General features: G+C 40.2%; 1 protein-coding gene across 1 annotated transcript in view; it reads right to left on the reverse strand.

The window, feature by feature from the left end:
- WDFY3 (WD repeat and FYVE domain containing 3) overlaps nt 1-14,454 on the reverse strand; it is a 122,647-nt gene that overhangs the window by 71,637 nt on the left and 36,556 nt on the right. Inside the window, exons 11-15 of the mRNA XM_010295132.1 lie at nt 13,323-13,780; nt 11,213-11,296; nt 6,535-6,712; nt 3,632-3,846; nt 1,788-1,904 (exon numbers count right to left, since the gene is read on the reverse strand). Coding sequence (XP_010293434.1) covers nt 1,788-1,904; nt 3,632-3,846; nt 6,535-6,712; nt 11,213-11,296; nt 13,323-13,780 — 1,052 coding nt within the window. The remainder of the gene's footprint in view (nt 1-1,787; nt 1,905-3,631; nt 3,847-6,534; nt 6,713-11,212; nt 11,297-13,322; nt 13,781-14,454) is intronic.

Raw genomic sequence — 14,454 nt, forward strand, 5'->3', positions numbered from 1 at the left:
GGTAAAACTCTGCTTCATGTTTTTCAGATGCAGTAACTCTAAGCTAAAAGTCTCATAGCTCTCAATAAGCAGAAAGGCTCAATAACCTTAGCTTAGGAAATTTAACATGATAGCTTCCTGGAGACTAGCATTGCCTTCTCTTTCCTAGCTTAAAAAAAAAAAACCAAAACAAAACACTTTTCATTGTTTACTTTCCCTCATGATACCACTTTATTAAAATAAACAAACAAACAAACCAACCAAGCACTGGCCAAGAGATAAGTTGCATCTCTCCTTCTCTCCTCTTTTTAAGTGTACTGAACCTGATGACATAATATGAATTCATGTTATTTTATTTATTGCATTATTTAATGCTTATAATTCAGTACTATCCAGGATACTTTCTAGTTCTTTTTAAATAATTCAAACATTTCAACTAAGATATTTTTAACTATGTGTTAGAACTGGCCATACGATGACTGACTTAACACCTAGAAATAAATATCATGTGCTTTAGAAACTTATCAATAATTTCTTTGTATTACCATTTACTGAGACTCTCCCATACTACACAAACAGCTGTTCCCAAGCTCTACAACTTATTGATAATAATAGGAAAGAGGGCACGTAGAGGAGAGGTTTGGATCGGCTGGAGGAATCCATCAGTTACAGACATTCAGTGCAATTTACCTGGGGAAAGGGCTGGAAAACAGATGTAATTTTCCAGAGTGATAATTACAGCCGACGTGTAATTGCTTTATGAAGTATTCTATCAGATGGATGAGCTTCAATGACAGGATACCACACAAAAGTATAATGAAAATTTCCACCGCATACACATATGTATGTGTATCTACAATCTAGGAATATCTGGTGAACATCCTATCAGAACATATTGTGAATACCTTCCATCAACGTTAATTCCAAGACTAAAACTGAAACTGTGTTGTTGGGCTGTTGTCTGTCCCCACCCCCTCCTTTTTTTTCTAAAGCTGATGTAAGTCTGTCCTTTTTTTTGGAAACTTAAGTTACTATGCGCTCATAATTCAACACATGTTTACCACATACTATTAAAGATTTCAATTTTAATACACTAGGAAAGTAAACATTGAAAGTGAGCAATGAGTAAAACCATTGTAAATATTTACAATGAAAAATTAATGAATAGTTAAAAAGGGACTGCTGAGTTTTAAAGAATGAACAGTGGGTGTTCCAATTCCAAATTCTACCTCTTTATAAGAGAAACAATTATTAGATTGAGATTCTGTCAAATCAGGTAAATTGTAGGTTTTTTCCTTTTTGATTCTTTTTATTTCTTTCTCATTACTAGTGATGCTTATGATGAGCCAGGTTATTGAGTGTAGCTGAAATAAATAGAATTATGCTTAAGTATAGGAATTTCAGTTATTTTATCTGACGCCTTACTGAACCCATGAGACACACTACATAGGTTTAATGACAGAAGATGTGCATGTGAAAGCGAGAAAAGGATTTTTCCTTTTACTGTTAAATAACTACAAACTCAAGATCTACTCAAGATTTCAAAGTAAACTACTATGATATTTAATAGTTACTGTTCAGAAAATAAAAAATTATAATTACCTCACTGGATATATAATAAATACCAAGTACTATGTTCCTTCTGCTTTTAGAACTTTCTCCAATCAAACTGTTTTGACATTTCACATTCATACAAACCAGGGACGAAGTTAGGTTTTTCTCGATGCTTATCTACAAATTTTATGTAAGTATGCAATTGGGGGATGTCAGTGAAGCATTCTTTACACGAACTTCTAGCACTTCAGCACCTACTTCTCATTTCCGGTTCAAAACTCAGTGAACTGGGTTTGTGCACTCGGTACTGTTTCAACAGCTTTTTGTCCCAAGCTCCGCAATTCAAAGGATTTCCCAAGCGTAAAAATTCCCTAAGAGAGAGAATAAAAAATTTACAAATAATTTTGTCTATTTGTTTGCCTAGAATGGCACAGTGATTACTTGTAATAAACATAACTTTTAACTAAGAAAATAAATAAGCTGATGTTACTAAAACTAATAATTACAAGAAACGCATTTGGTCCATTTGAAACATTTAAGTTTTGAACACATGCTCTCAAAAGTTGACATAATTTTAATGAATAAACAATTTTGATATAGCTCCTAATTCCCTTCTCTGGATTCCAAAGATTTGGCAGGAGACTGCTGCATCCTGTAGGAGAACATCACAATGCTCACTGATACACATGCAGGAAGCTGAACTCATCCGGAAAGGCAGGCCACAGGCTGAAGTGAGTAAGTGACCTCAGCTTTGTTTTGTCTGTGTGGCCTACTTGGCTAGGGGATAGTTTCCCAGCTATCAACATCTGTATCTATAGATAACTACAGCATCTATATCTATAGCTACCTAGGCTTCCAGTATCTATGCTTAGCAAAGCTTAAGTCCCTGCAATGCAACTACCAGCAAGCGTGCCCCTTGCAGAATCATTTCTGACACGGCTACATGCCACTGAAATGAACCAACCAGCTGTCCTGGCTGCAGGTCAGCCAGTCAGTGGTCCATAGGAGATAATGCAATGAAGTTCCTTATTCCAACCGAGATCACAGAATCATAGAATGGTTTGGGTTGGAAGGAATCTTTAAAGATCATCTAGTCCAACCCCTCCACTGTGGGCTGTGACATCTTTCACTATATCTGGTTGCTCAAAGCCCCATCCAACCTGACCTTGAATGTTTCCAATGATGGGGTATCCACAGCTTCTCTGGGCAACCTCTTCCAATATCTTACTATCCTCACTGTAAAAACTGTCTTCCTTATGTCTAATCTAAATCCACCCTCTTTTAGTTTAAAACCTTTGCTCCTGGTCCTGTCACTACAAGCCCTGGTAAGAAGTCTCTCTCTATTGTTCTTATAAGCCCCCTTTTAATACTGAAAGGCCGCAAGAAGGTCTCCCCAGAATCTAGCAAGCAAATCTAAAGCATCATACAACTGTGTGGGTATTTAACAAATGGTTCAAAATATGCTCATAAATGTTTTCAAGCTTGCTTTCCTAGTGCTAGCATAGTACAAACATATTTGCATTAGTATGCAGAAAGATCAACTTTTTAAAGCTAAGCATCCACAGATTTTTCTGGTCACCTCTTGTATCGCATTCCTATTCCTGCATTTCCTTCACACAAACTAAACTGCTGAAGAAAACTGCTAGCCTGAAGCTCTCCGGATCTGAGGTATTTCACATTGCACAGAAAAGTCTAGGAATCCATTCTATTGTATGGCAGTGCTGCTTTTAAAACCAGCATGTTTCCTCTTCCTGAGGATCTATCCAGGAATGGCATTTTTGATAGTCTCTCAAGATTTGCAGGAAGGAAGCAAGCATTTAACTTCAGTACAATCCCTGTGAAAAAAGCCAAACCAATTTCCCCGCTCCCCACTTCTCCCTCCTCCCCCCACTCTCCAATTCCCAGCATCTCCAGGGTTGCATGCTGATTAACAGAAGCAAGACAGTCTATCTGATGTGAAATAAAATAGGATCCTGTGCGATCACTACCACACAAGGTCACTTATGCTCTCTGCCAATCCAAGCCAGTTACAGACAGCCGGCGACAGCGCAAGGCAGCAGGGCCCAGCTCAACCGGACTTCAATGCTGTCTTTCTGACCTCAGCACCATCGGCTGCAGCGCCTGGGAGGCCAGCCTTTCAAACATCCTTTGGAGAGGCGGATGCAGTGAGTGGTCCTCATCAGCCAGAGCAGCGCTGCACCTTTGTAGAAGTCGTGCATGGAGCCCAGCTTCACACATGACTTGCTGGTTTCTCTCCGTGTGCACTAGAGATTGCAGGATATTGGCCACCGCCAGCTGGAGATCCAGCGCATGCTGAAAAAAAGAGGAGCACTCAACTTCAGAAGATGCAAACTGAGAAGGCAAATAAAAGAAAGCCCCCATACACAATAACGAAAAAGAAACTACCATTAGCAATAAATACACAAAACAACCTCTACTGAAATATATGCGTGTGTGTGTGTGTGTGTGTGTGTGTGCGTGTGTGTGTGCGTGTGTGTGTGTGTCATCTCTTTATGAAAAAGGATGATAATAAGTTATATGAAGGATTACCAGGACCACTGTAAAGAAAAGTAATTCAGGTAGGGATGGTTAAACTAACCTCTCCTTTTCACCAGAAGTGAAGTCAGTTTAGAAGTTCGTCAGCTTAAAATTCTACATGCTTAGATCGTACTAAGAACTTTTATTTTTGTGACTGCTACGCTATTCCTAGTAACTTAACACAGAATCACAGAACCATTTGAGTTGGAAAAGGCCTTTAAGATCATCAGGTCCAACCATTAACCTAGCACTGCCAAGTCCACCGCTAAACCATATCCATAAGCACCACATCTACATGTCTGTTAAGTACCTCCAGGGATGGCAATTCCACCATTTCCCTGGGCAGCCTGTTCCAATGCTTGACAACGCCAAGTGAAGAATTTTTTCCTAATACCCAATCTAAACCTCCCCTGGTGCAACTTGAGGCTGTTTCATTCTAACACCTGTTACCTGGGAAGAGAGACTGACACCCACCTCACCACAACCTTGTTTCAGGTGGTTCTAGAGAGCAATCAGGTCTCCCCTGAGCCTCCTTTTCTCCAGGCTAAACAACCCCAGTTCCCTCAGCTGCTCCTCACAGGACTTGCACTTGAGACCCTTCACCAGCTTCCCTGCCCTTTGGAAATGCTCCAGTACCTCAGTGTCCTTCTTCTAGTGAGGGGCCCAAAAACTGAACAAAGTATTTGAGGTGCAGCCTTACCAGTGCCGAGTACAGGGGTACAATCACTTCCCCACTCCTGCTGGCCACACTGTTTCCGATACAGGCCAGGATGCTGTTGGCCTTCTTGGAACACTGGGCACACTGCTGGCTCACATTCAGCTGGTTGTCAACCAACACCTCCAGGTCCTTTTTCCACCAGGCAGCTCTCCAGCCACTGCCCCCCAAGCCTGTAGCCTTGCATGGCGTTGCATGGGGTTGTTGTGACCCAAGTGCAGGACCTGGCATTGAGCCTTGTCGAACCTCATACAGTTGGCGTTGGCCCGTCGATCCAGCCTGTCCAAATCCCTCTGCAGAGCCTTCCTGCCCTTGAGCAGATCAACACTCTCACCCAACTTGGTGTCATCTGCAGACTTACTGAGAGTGCACTTGATCCCCTCATCCAGATCACCGAGACAGATATTAAACAGAACTGGCCCCAATACTCAGCCCTGGGGAACAGCAGTTGTGACCGGCCACCAACTGGATTTAACTCCATTCACCACAACTCTCTGGGCCTGGCCATCCAGCCAGTTCCTCACCCCGCAATGAGTATACCCATGCAAGCCATGAGCAGCCAGTTTCTCCAGGAGAATGCTCTGGGAAATGGTGTCAAAGGCTTTACTAAAGTCGAGGTAGACAACATCCACCGCCTTTGCCTTGTCCACTAAGTGGGTCACCTTGTCATAGGAGATCAGGTTTGTCACACAGAATGTGCCTTTCATAAACCCATGCTGACGGGGCCTGATCACCTGGTTGTCTTGTACATGCTGCATGATGGCACTCAGGATGATCTACTCCATAACCTTCCCCAGCACTGAGGTCAGACTGACAGGCAGGCCTGTAGTTCTCCAGATCCCCGTTCTGGCCCTTCTTGTAGATGGGCGTCACATATGCTAACCTCCAATCAACTGGGACCTTCTTGGTTAGCCAGGACTGCTGATAAATGATTGAAAGTGGCTTAGTGAGTGGCTTGGTGGGCACCGCTCCCTCAGTATCCTTGGATAGATCCCATCTGGCCTCATAGACTTGTGTGTGTCTAAGTGGTGTAGCAGGTCATGAGCCCCTTCCCCCTGGATTATGGGGCTTCATTCTGCTCCCCATCATCATCATCTAGATATATGCAACATAACTGCCAAATTAATTCCTTGAAGACAGAAAGTTGCTACAGTAATCACTGGTACAGGACAAGAAAGAGGAATCAAGTCTAGTAATTCCTGTAAGCTTTTGGAACTTTTTTTTTTTTTAAATAAACAGTCTTCTTCAGGGAAGACATCTCAAACAAAAAATGTCCAACAAATCCTCTATATACAAACCACCAGTAGAGGTTTTGGTTTGGGAATTGCACAAAGCAGGAAGTACAATTCTGGAACTAGAACATATTCCAGCTATTTCAAACAGCATGTACAGCAAGCTGTAATATCCAATCCCATGTCCTCCTCGTACTATGTGTCAATACCTGATACTACAGGGAAAACATGAATTAATTACAATGCTTGGAGACTTATCTAATGGCCACTTCAGACATTTCTTTAAATTTATGTTGTTGCCACAAGTTTGAAAGAGAGAAGCAAAACAAAGCCAATGGAATAGAACAATTTTTATCAGACCTCTACACCTCTACAGTTACTCAACTTGATTAGTCTGTGAAATGTATTAGTTTCTTAGCACAAAACAAGATGACATCATCGGTTTTCCTATTTCCCATAGCCATCCTTTTTCCCAGTCACTCTCAAAGCTTAAGACAGCAGAATTTTTTTCCCTACCTCTGGGTGTGTAGCTGATCCAACAGAGGCCAGAAGATCCAGCATCGCGAGCATAGCACCAGGGTGGATAACAACCGCATCAGAGCTTTGTATGGATGTGAGTCCTGTTTGGAGTTTCACATCAGCTATGTTTTTCTGAGAGCAAACAGGAGGTGTTGAAACAGAATGATATGCGTGCCTGCAGGACAGAAAACATCCCATGGTTACAAAACCCATCTCTTATAAGCTTTGCATTTTTCAAACAGCTGTAAAGTTGAACCAGCCTATAGATGTTACTCCCCTGTCCTTTCTCTTCCCTCAGACAGACCAAGCGCTTTCCTCTTCTCAAACCTGTTGGACATGTTTCCCCAAACACAACCTGGAAGGCTCTCAATTTCTCGACTATGCTTGAATTCAGAAGTCTTTTCCCCACATGCTACGCAGTTTGAAGAACTTAAAGGTTGCCTTTATCACCTCCTTCTTTTCATTCTAGTTGCAATGGCAGCACACAGCAACAGCAGCACGCAAGCTACTACTGCTTCTGTTTTGGGGGACAAATTCAGCTTTGAATATGTCTCTCCCCATTGGCTTTTCATTAACAACTGATTATAAAATGAGCTATCACAAAAGTCTTGGCAATCTCTAATTAGCCTACAGGAAAGAAAGTTGGTCTCGGTGTACACTTGTGCCAGCAGTCCATATGGTCTCAGCCTTTCCATGATTACTACAGCAATTCAGTTTTACATTAAGCTGCTTTAGTCTGATCCAGGGAAAAAAAATCTGCCCAAATCAGTTTTTCTAGTGTTTTTACAAACTCTCTAATGATCAATTTCCTAAAGTTCTCTAGCAGACTCACTAACTGAAATGTCTGGCAGGTAGAGGAAGGGTACTTACACTTTTTTTTTTTTTTTTTTTTTTACTTTTGTCTCTTTTAAAATTAAATGGAATTAAGAACAGCTGAACAACTGGTAATACTATCATAGAGAGATGTTATCTCAACCCTTTTCTCTGTCTTAATGCAGAAATTGAAACACGGGCAATTGTTTCTCATGCATCCTAACAGCACTGCTCTTCATCTGAAGGAGAAAACTGCTACCTCTTCCCAGTGTCACCTTGAGCGTATTTTTGTATTTAAATTTGTATTTAAGAATGCTCTTTAGTCTAGTGAAATTCCACTCCCCAAGACATTCTTGAAGATCAAGCTTCCGTCCACTTTTAAGCACAAATTTTACTTCTAAGCGTCCTGATCTGCACTATCACATTCACCTCATTAGGTAAACTGTGAGGTTATAACATGGTAGTACAGGGAGAACCACTGCTCAGTATGATTCATGAACAAGCATGTGATCCTGGCCTCAAACGGCCTGGATTTCAACATTAGATACAACAAACTGAAATGGGGATACAGTCAAGACTAGGCAATTCGCATTTCTGTTAGCAATTTAAGTCAAAGTTATGTTCTGCAAGGATATATTACTGAAAGTTTTTCACAGAATTTTAATACACGTTCTATATTTAGTTTTTCCATATAAGGAGTACTTGTATCAAAGCAATGAAAAAAACCCAACATCAGGTCAAAAAGATTTCACTAGGCAGGTAAAAGAAAATAGATCCTACAAAATCCTGCCAAAGTATTCATCAAATGTTACCGGTCTATGGGTCAGTACAGAACCTGCAATAAATTGAGGCATGCTTATACATTCTTTATATGATCCCTTTAAGGGAAAAGAAAGGAAGAAGTGGACAAAGGAAAAAGGCAGCGTGTGAAGACGACATATAGATTTGTCTAATTTAACAAAAAATAAACCTGAAGAAAAAAAAAAATCAAACTTAAGTTATATAATTAAGTACAACTCTTGATGAGAATTATAATACCATTTTCATCTGGAAAGAAGTAAGTTAAGATTTATAGCAGATAAACCCTCTGCATAACATTCCCCAAGACCAATCACCATCCAAACTTTGTATAAACAATGTCTAAAAGTATTTTAAAGTCAAAGTTACATTCTATTCTCTACTTCACAGTGTCAGGCCCAAAGCATCCTCAAAAAAACAAAACTAAAAAAAACTAAAAACCAACCCACAAAAAAACCCCACCCTGTCAAGGTAAGGTTTTTTCTGCCAAAATTTACAGCAATCAAACAACTGGCAAAGCTGTAGCTCTTGATTCAAATTATAGAGGAGGGGTGAAAGAACAACGTATTCCAGGTAACAGGGAGAACAGCTACGTACTGCCATCCCAATGCACGTGCTGGAGGAATCCTACCTACTCTGTTTACATAAAGTATAACACTTGGAGGGCACTACCCTTCAGGGAAATACAGATTTGAGAAGTGGCAGACATGTCAGAGAGAGAATATCAGCCTATGTATCCAGAACCATTCTAGATCGTTTGCATCAAAACCAGAACCGTATTATTTTTGTTTATAAGAATTATTTGTGTACATAGCATCTGCTTGCTCTTTTAGTGAAACAACACAGAGCTCTTGCTCAGGCACCTGTCTTACAAGTCCAAAGGCAGAAAATCAGGCCACAGTAACAAGAGAGATCCCAGGGAAGCGAAGTAAAGGAGACAGAAAACAGTAAGAGAAGAGCAAACACTTCTCTCAGAAGAGTCAGCTTCAACAGAAAATGACTGTATCTGACGTTTAAAAAGAGAACAAAAAAGAAAATCTAGCAATATTGGACTAAAAATCCCAAGTTGCTTGCTTTTGAAAGTAGGAAGATCCCAGCTACTGGCACTGAATTCACTAGGAATGACAAACACTATGCTGAACAACCGTGAGAAAGCAGACAGCTGCTCAAACAGACTTGTTGAAAAGCCGAGCCCTGTCTGTTTTTTACTTGAAAACACGTTTTTACAGAAAGGATCTGAAAAGTCACACAGGCCAAGCATGATCATTTTTTCCATCCACTTTTGCCTTGAGTCTTATACATCTTGTTATCACCCAAAGGCCTTTTTTGTTTGTGAAGATCCATGTCAAACACACTCCCTTACCTCAGCAAGTACCCCCATTACTATACAGTAATTACCTGAATTGCCCGAAGCACCCCACAGGGATACTGACTTTTCAAGCTATCCAATCTTTACCTAGCCTTACATGACACGGTTTTCGAATATCTGCTTGCATTTTCAGTACTAAAAAAAACAAAGGAAGCCTAACATAGCTATTCATATATACATATATTTATATTTTAATTACCAGGCTGCATCAACTACCCATCTGGCACTCTTTCATTCATTACACCCTGGAATCAGCTCCTGTTTGGCAGGCATCACACGTGTTCTGCTGCAAGCTTTCGCATACCTGTGCATTTGAGTAACTCAGTGAACCTGAGCAGCCATGCCAGTTACACTTGGGAGAACAGCAAGGTGTAGTACAGGAAAGAGCACACCATAATGCTAGAGGTTAATATCAGGGCCAAAGCCATAAAAAGCCTCCACAGGAAACGCTGCTTTCTTTCAAGTTTCTTCAGAGTAAATGAGAGGGAAAGGAGTTTGGCAGCTAAGGTTTTTTTCTCTGTGAACTGCAGCTGCTACGTTTGTCCCTAAATGCCTCCGTGTTAGAAAAGAAAGGAAATAAGAGCCTAAGAGGTTCTGGATTATCAGGAAAGTGGTCTTGTTCAAGCCAGACCCTTCAGAATACCCAGGTATGACTTGGGTAACATCATTCAGCAAGACAGAAAAAGGCTTCTCTTTACTAACCTGCTCGAGTACAAACATCTCCTTTCAAGGCAGTTTGCAAAAGCAGCTTTTGTTGTTTCCCTTTGCAAATATTTTACATTCCAAACATGAAACTTGATGGCATATTTTAAGCCAAACACCAAGAAAAAATGACCTTATCTTCCACAAGTGGCACCTGCACCTCATTTTTCAAATGTCTTTTTAGCCTTCAAAAGCAAATTTCTGCCAAACCTGCATCTTCAGAGAACGAACGTTTGCCCCCTTCCTTGGGGACTCCGGGGAAAAATCTCCTTTTCATCATTTGCACAGGCCTGTAAGTCACACTGTTGTTGAATCAGTCAACTTTTTTTTTTTTTTGAGAAAAAATAATCTACCTACACTAAGATGCATAAGAAAAGACAGCAGCTTGGGTGGGGGCAGGGGGGGAGTGGGTGCTAAGATTTCTGAATAGTGCCATTCGTGCTTTCTTTCCAAACCTTTTAATTTAGCATGCCTCTACATCACTTTGCAGTCACGAACCAACAGGTTCATTCTTTAGTTTTTATCATGTACAATTACTAACAAATGAGCACCTTACCAAGCCATCCACCTTCCTACTGAAAGTATCTTTTCTTGAAAAGTAAGTCAAGAAAAAAGAAATACTGCTGTATTAATTGATCTACTAGCACAGTCTGAACTTCTTTGAATTGCTCCTGAGAGCGTCATTTATACCTCCCTTAGATCATTTTTTTATACTAGACCTTATTTGTTTTTGAATGACGAACTTAACTTTGAAGTGCCTCAGGAGTCTGGAGACATCTCTAATCCCACGCATTAGCATCTCTACCTAGGATTCACTAGGAAACACCTTTGCATTGAGTTTATCCAGTAAATACGCAAGTGAAAATGCACACCTCAAAAAAAAAAAAAAAGCAACTTGAGAGAAAAAAACCAACCAACCAAACAAGAACTAAGAAACACAACAGTGAGAGAGAAATCAGAAGAGAGATTAACTTCTCTTTAAAGGGTCAGTACCTTTTCCTGGACAAAGCTGGCGTACCCCAGGGAGAGGGGAGAGAAGTCTCATTTGTCAGGCAAGGAGGGATCTGTTCTGCACGACTACAGACAAAACAGACAGGGGTAGGACAGAGAGGTTAGAGAAGAAACCAGAGGCCATAAGCTCGTTAGTTTTACAAAAGTGCCAATAAAATTGTTACTAGGATCCATTCTTCAGAAACAACATGGATGACATGACAAAGGACACTACTGAATAACACGCATCAGGTAAACACACGGACATGCAAAGCATATACTTGTTTTATGGTATGACTCTGCAGTGCTTGTTCATCACTCCACAGAGGTTTATCGATATGACCATGCTAGCAGAACAGTACATCCTTCAATGTTAAACAGTGGAAATTGACAGAGGAAAGTAAAGCCTGAGGGAATTAAGTATAACCAACACAGGTAAGAAATAAAATCAATGTAAACTTTACAAAGAATTATCATCAGCAACTTTAAGAAACAAGGGAGAATGCAGTCACCGAAGATGACAGAAAAAAAAAAAAAAAAGAACTTAATGATGGGATTTACTTACCCCATTGATTCCTCATACTGAACTGTTAGCTAGTGTTCTAACTTCTACAGTACATGCAACAGATTCTTAACACACATTTTCCTCCCCCTATGTAAATGGTTTAATGATACTTCAAAACGAGATCAGGTAAATTGATTTGTGTACTTGGCTTTTGGGTTTGTTTTTTTCGAGTTGGGTGGGGGGATGTTTGTTTTTAAACAAGATAAAAACATTTGCTGCCTTGGAGGCAAAATTTTCACTAACAAAAACATGATTTATACTTTACTAGTCACTTAGTTTAAGAAAGCCTGACCAGCTGGCAGCTCTATTAACATCTCAACATACACAGACATACCTTCAACACTTGGAAAATCAGACCATGTGTTTGACTAACGAGGTGGCCCGTCTTAGAAAAACAGGGTCACATGCATTAAGTAACTGGGGTGCAGCAGCTCCAAGGTCCCAGATACGAAGCTTAGGTCTGTGGTTTACTTTTTCGTACCTTAAATTATGCGTAACAACTACTTTCAGACAAGCCGATCTTCAACACCTCAGTAAGTTTTGCTGTCATTTTGAATCAACTTTAAGACTTCACTGTTCATTTCAAATCTCAAGTATAATTTAAGTATAGTTTAAGTTCAAGTTGTTTAACTCTAGGAGTGTCTCAGTTAAATTTAAAAACCAATAATTTACAGACTAGCTAGAATTTTAAAGAACATGCCAATCCATCTAAACCACCTCTTAGCCTGGAGAAAAGGAGGCTCAGGGAAGACCTTATCACGCTCTACAACTGTGTGAAAGGAGGTTGTAGCGAGGTGGATGTTGGTCTCCATTCCCAAGCAGCAAGTGATATAACAAGAGGAAATGGCCTCAAGCAGCACCAGGGAAGTTTAGATGGGGTATTAGGAAAAATTTCTTCACCAAAAGGATTGTCAAGCATTGGAACAGGCTGCCCAGGGAGGTTGTTTAGTGACCATCCCTGGAGGTATTTAAAAGATGTGTAGGTGTGCTGCTTAGGGACATGGTTTAGTGGTGGACTTAACAGTGTTAGGTTTACAGTTGGACTCCGTAACCTTAAAAGCCTCTTCCAATCTAAATGATTCTATGATTCTAAAGTCATCATGATATTATCTAAGTACTTGAAGTCCTGTATCAAAGGAAACATGAACTTAAGATGTCATGTTCAACAACCAATTTTTCATTTGACTTGACAAAAGCCTAAAAATCTAGTAATTCTGTATGATAAAGCAACCTGACAGTCTGACTATCAACCAACAGGTTGCTTCAACACATCATATATAACCATAAACTGACAGCTCTATGTTCATTGCTGCCATGACAAAAACATTCAACATCAGAGATAACACTGCATACCCTGGAGAACACCAGCAAGCTAAGTCAATATTTGGTCAGATGCTGGCACCTTATATTCCTCTCACTGGAGTGAAGGAATGAAGAAATAGATTAAAATGAAATACAAAAGCTTGCAGTGAACATATCTGAAGAAAACTATTTTGGGGAACACTGGGGTGGGAAGTAGGGAGAAAAAAAAAAAGGCAAAGTTCGTACCTGTCAAAAGAATCTGTTGCTACTTTGTAGAGGTAAATAAAAAGTTTACTGCAGTGTCTTAGCATAGGTGACACAGAATCCAGGGATATTAGGTCATCCTCCAGAAGTCTTTGAAACAGTTGTGTATTTGAAGGGAAGACATTCAAGGGACTTATTTTTCTCAAGTCTGAGAAGCAGCCAAGTAATCGAACAGCATCTGCCAGTTTTTCATACTGGATCTCTGTTTTGAAGAAATGAGAGTTGGCTGGCTCGTAGCGCATTGCTGCAGTCAATGTGCAGAACACAGTGTGAAGCAGTTCAAACACTTGATTCTGGTTTACTTTCTCCCAGCCATTCTTAGGCGGCGAGCACAAAGATCTTTCCATAGCAACAAGTAAAGATGTGACATACACAAATCCACCAACTTTTCTAAAAACAGTTCTTGTGCGGTGACTTTCTCTCAGCACCGAGAGTAGGGCCTATGGACAAAACAAACAATCAAAACAAAGAAGGAAAAAAAGCAGCAGCATTACAAACAGCATGAAAAAAAGGTAGGAATGTTTTTGTTTATATCCTAGCAAAAGCCTCATGTCATCTGTCAGAATTTGGTAATGCTTTAAGCCTCCAAAGATCAAGTTTGTACTGCAAGAGTCCCCATCCTTAAAAGCTTACAAAATAAAAAGAGTGTGGGAAAAAGTAAAGCGTTGCTCCTAATTTAGAAATAAGATACTGGGATAAATGAACCTGCCAACAAAAAAGACTTGACCAAGCCTAGAACAGAACCCAAAATCCCCTTAGTGATAAGGCAGCAAATCTAACTATTAGAAAGGAATCTACTCTGTCATCATACTTCACAAACAATTTCAAACAAGAGCGGGTAAACAACTGCCTGTAGCAATGACAAATCTAAACCTTGGAGCATCCTAACACAGGTCTCACAGAAATCTACAATGCATAAGCACCTGGCTACAACAGCACTCAAAGATAACAGCAGCAGCAGCAAAGAATTAGCCCAAAAAACCCACTGAGTTTTGGCCTTCCTCTACAATGAGATCCATAAGTCTCTGAATTGAGTGAAACTTGATTTTAAGAGTTACTGTTCAAAAATAAGCCTGAAAGAGAAACAAAAATGGATAAAACCTTACCTGCTGAA

Source organism: Phaethon lepturus, unplaced genomic scaffold (genome assembly GCF_000687285.1).
Source record: "Phaethon lepturus isolate BGI_N335 unplaced genomic scaffold, ASM68728v1 scaffold349, whole genome shotgun sequence".
NCBI lineage: Eukaryota > Metazoa > Chordata > Aves > Phaethontiformes > Phaethontidae > Phaethon > Phaethon lepturus.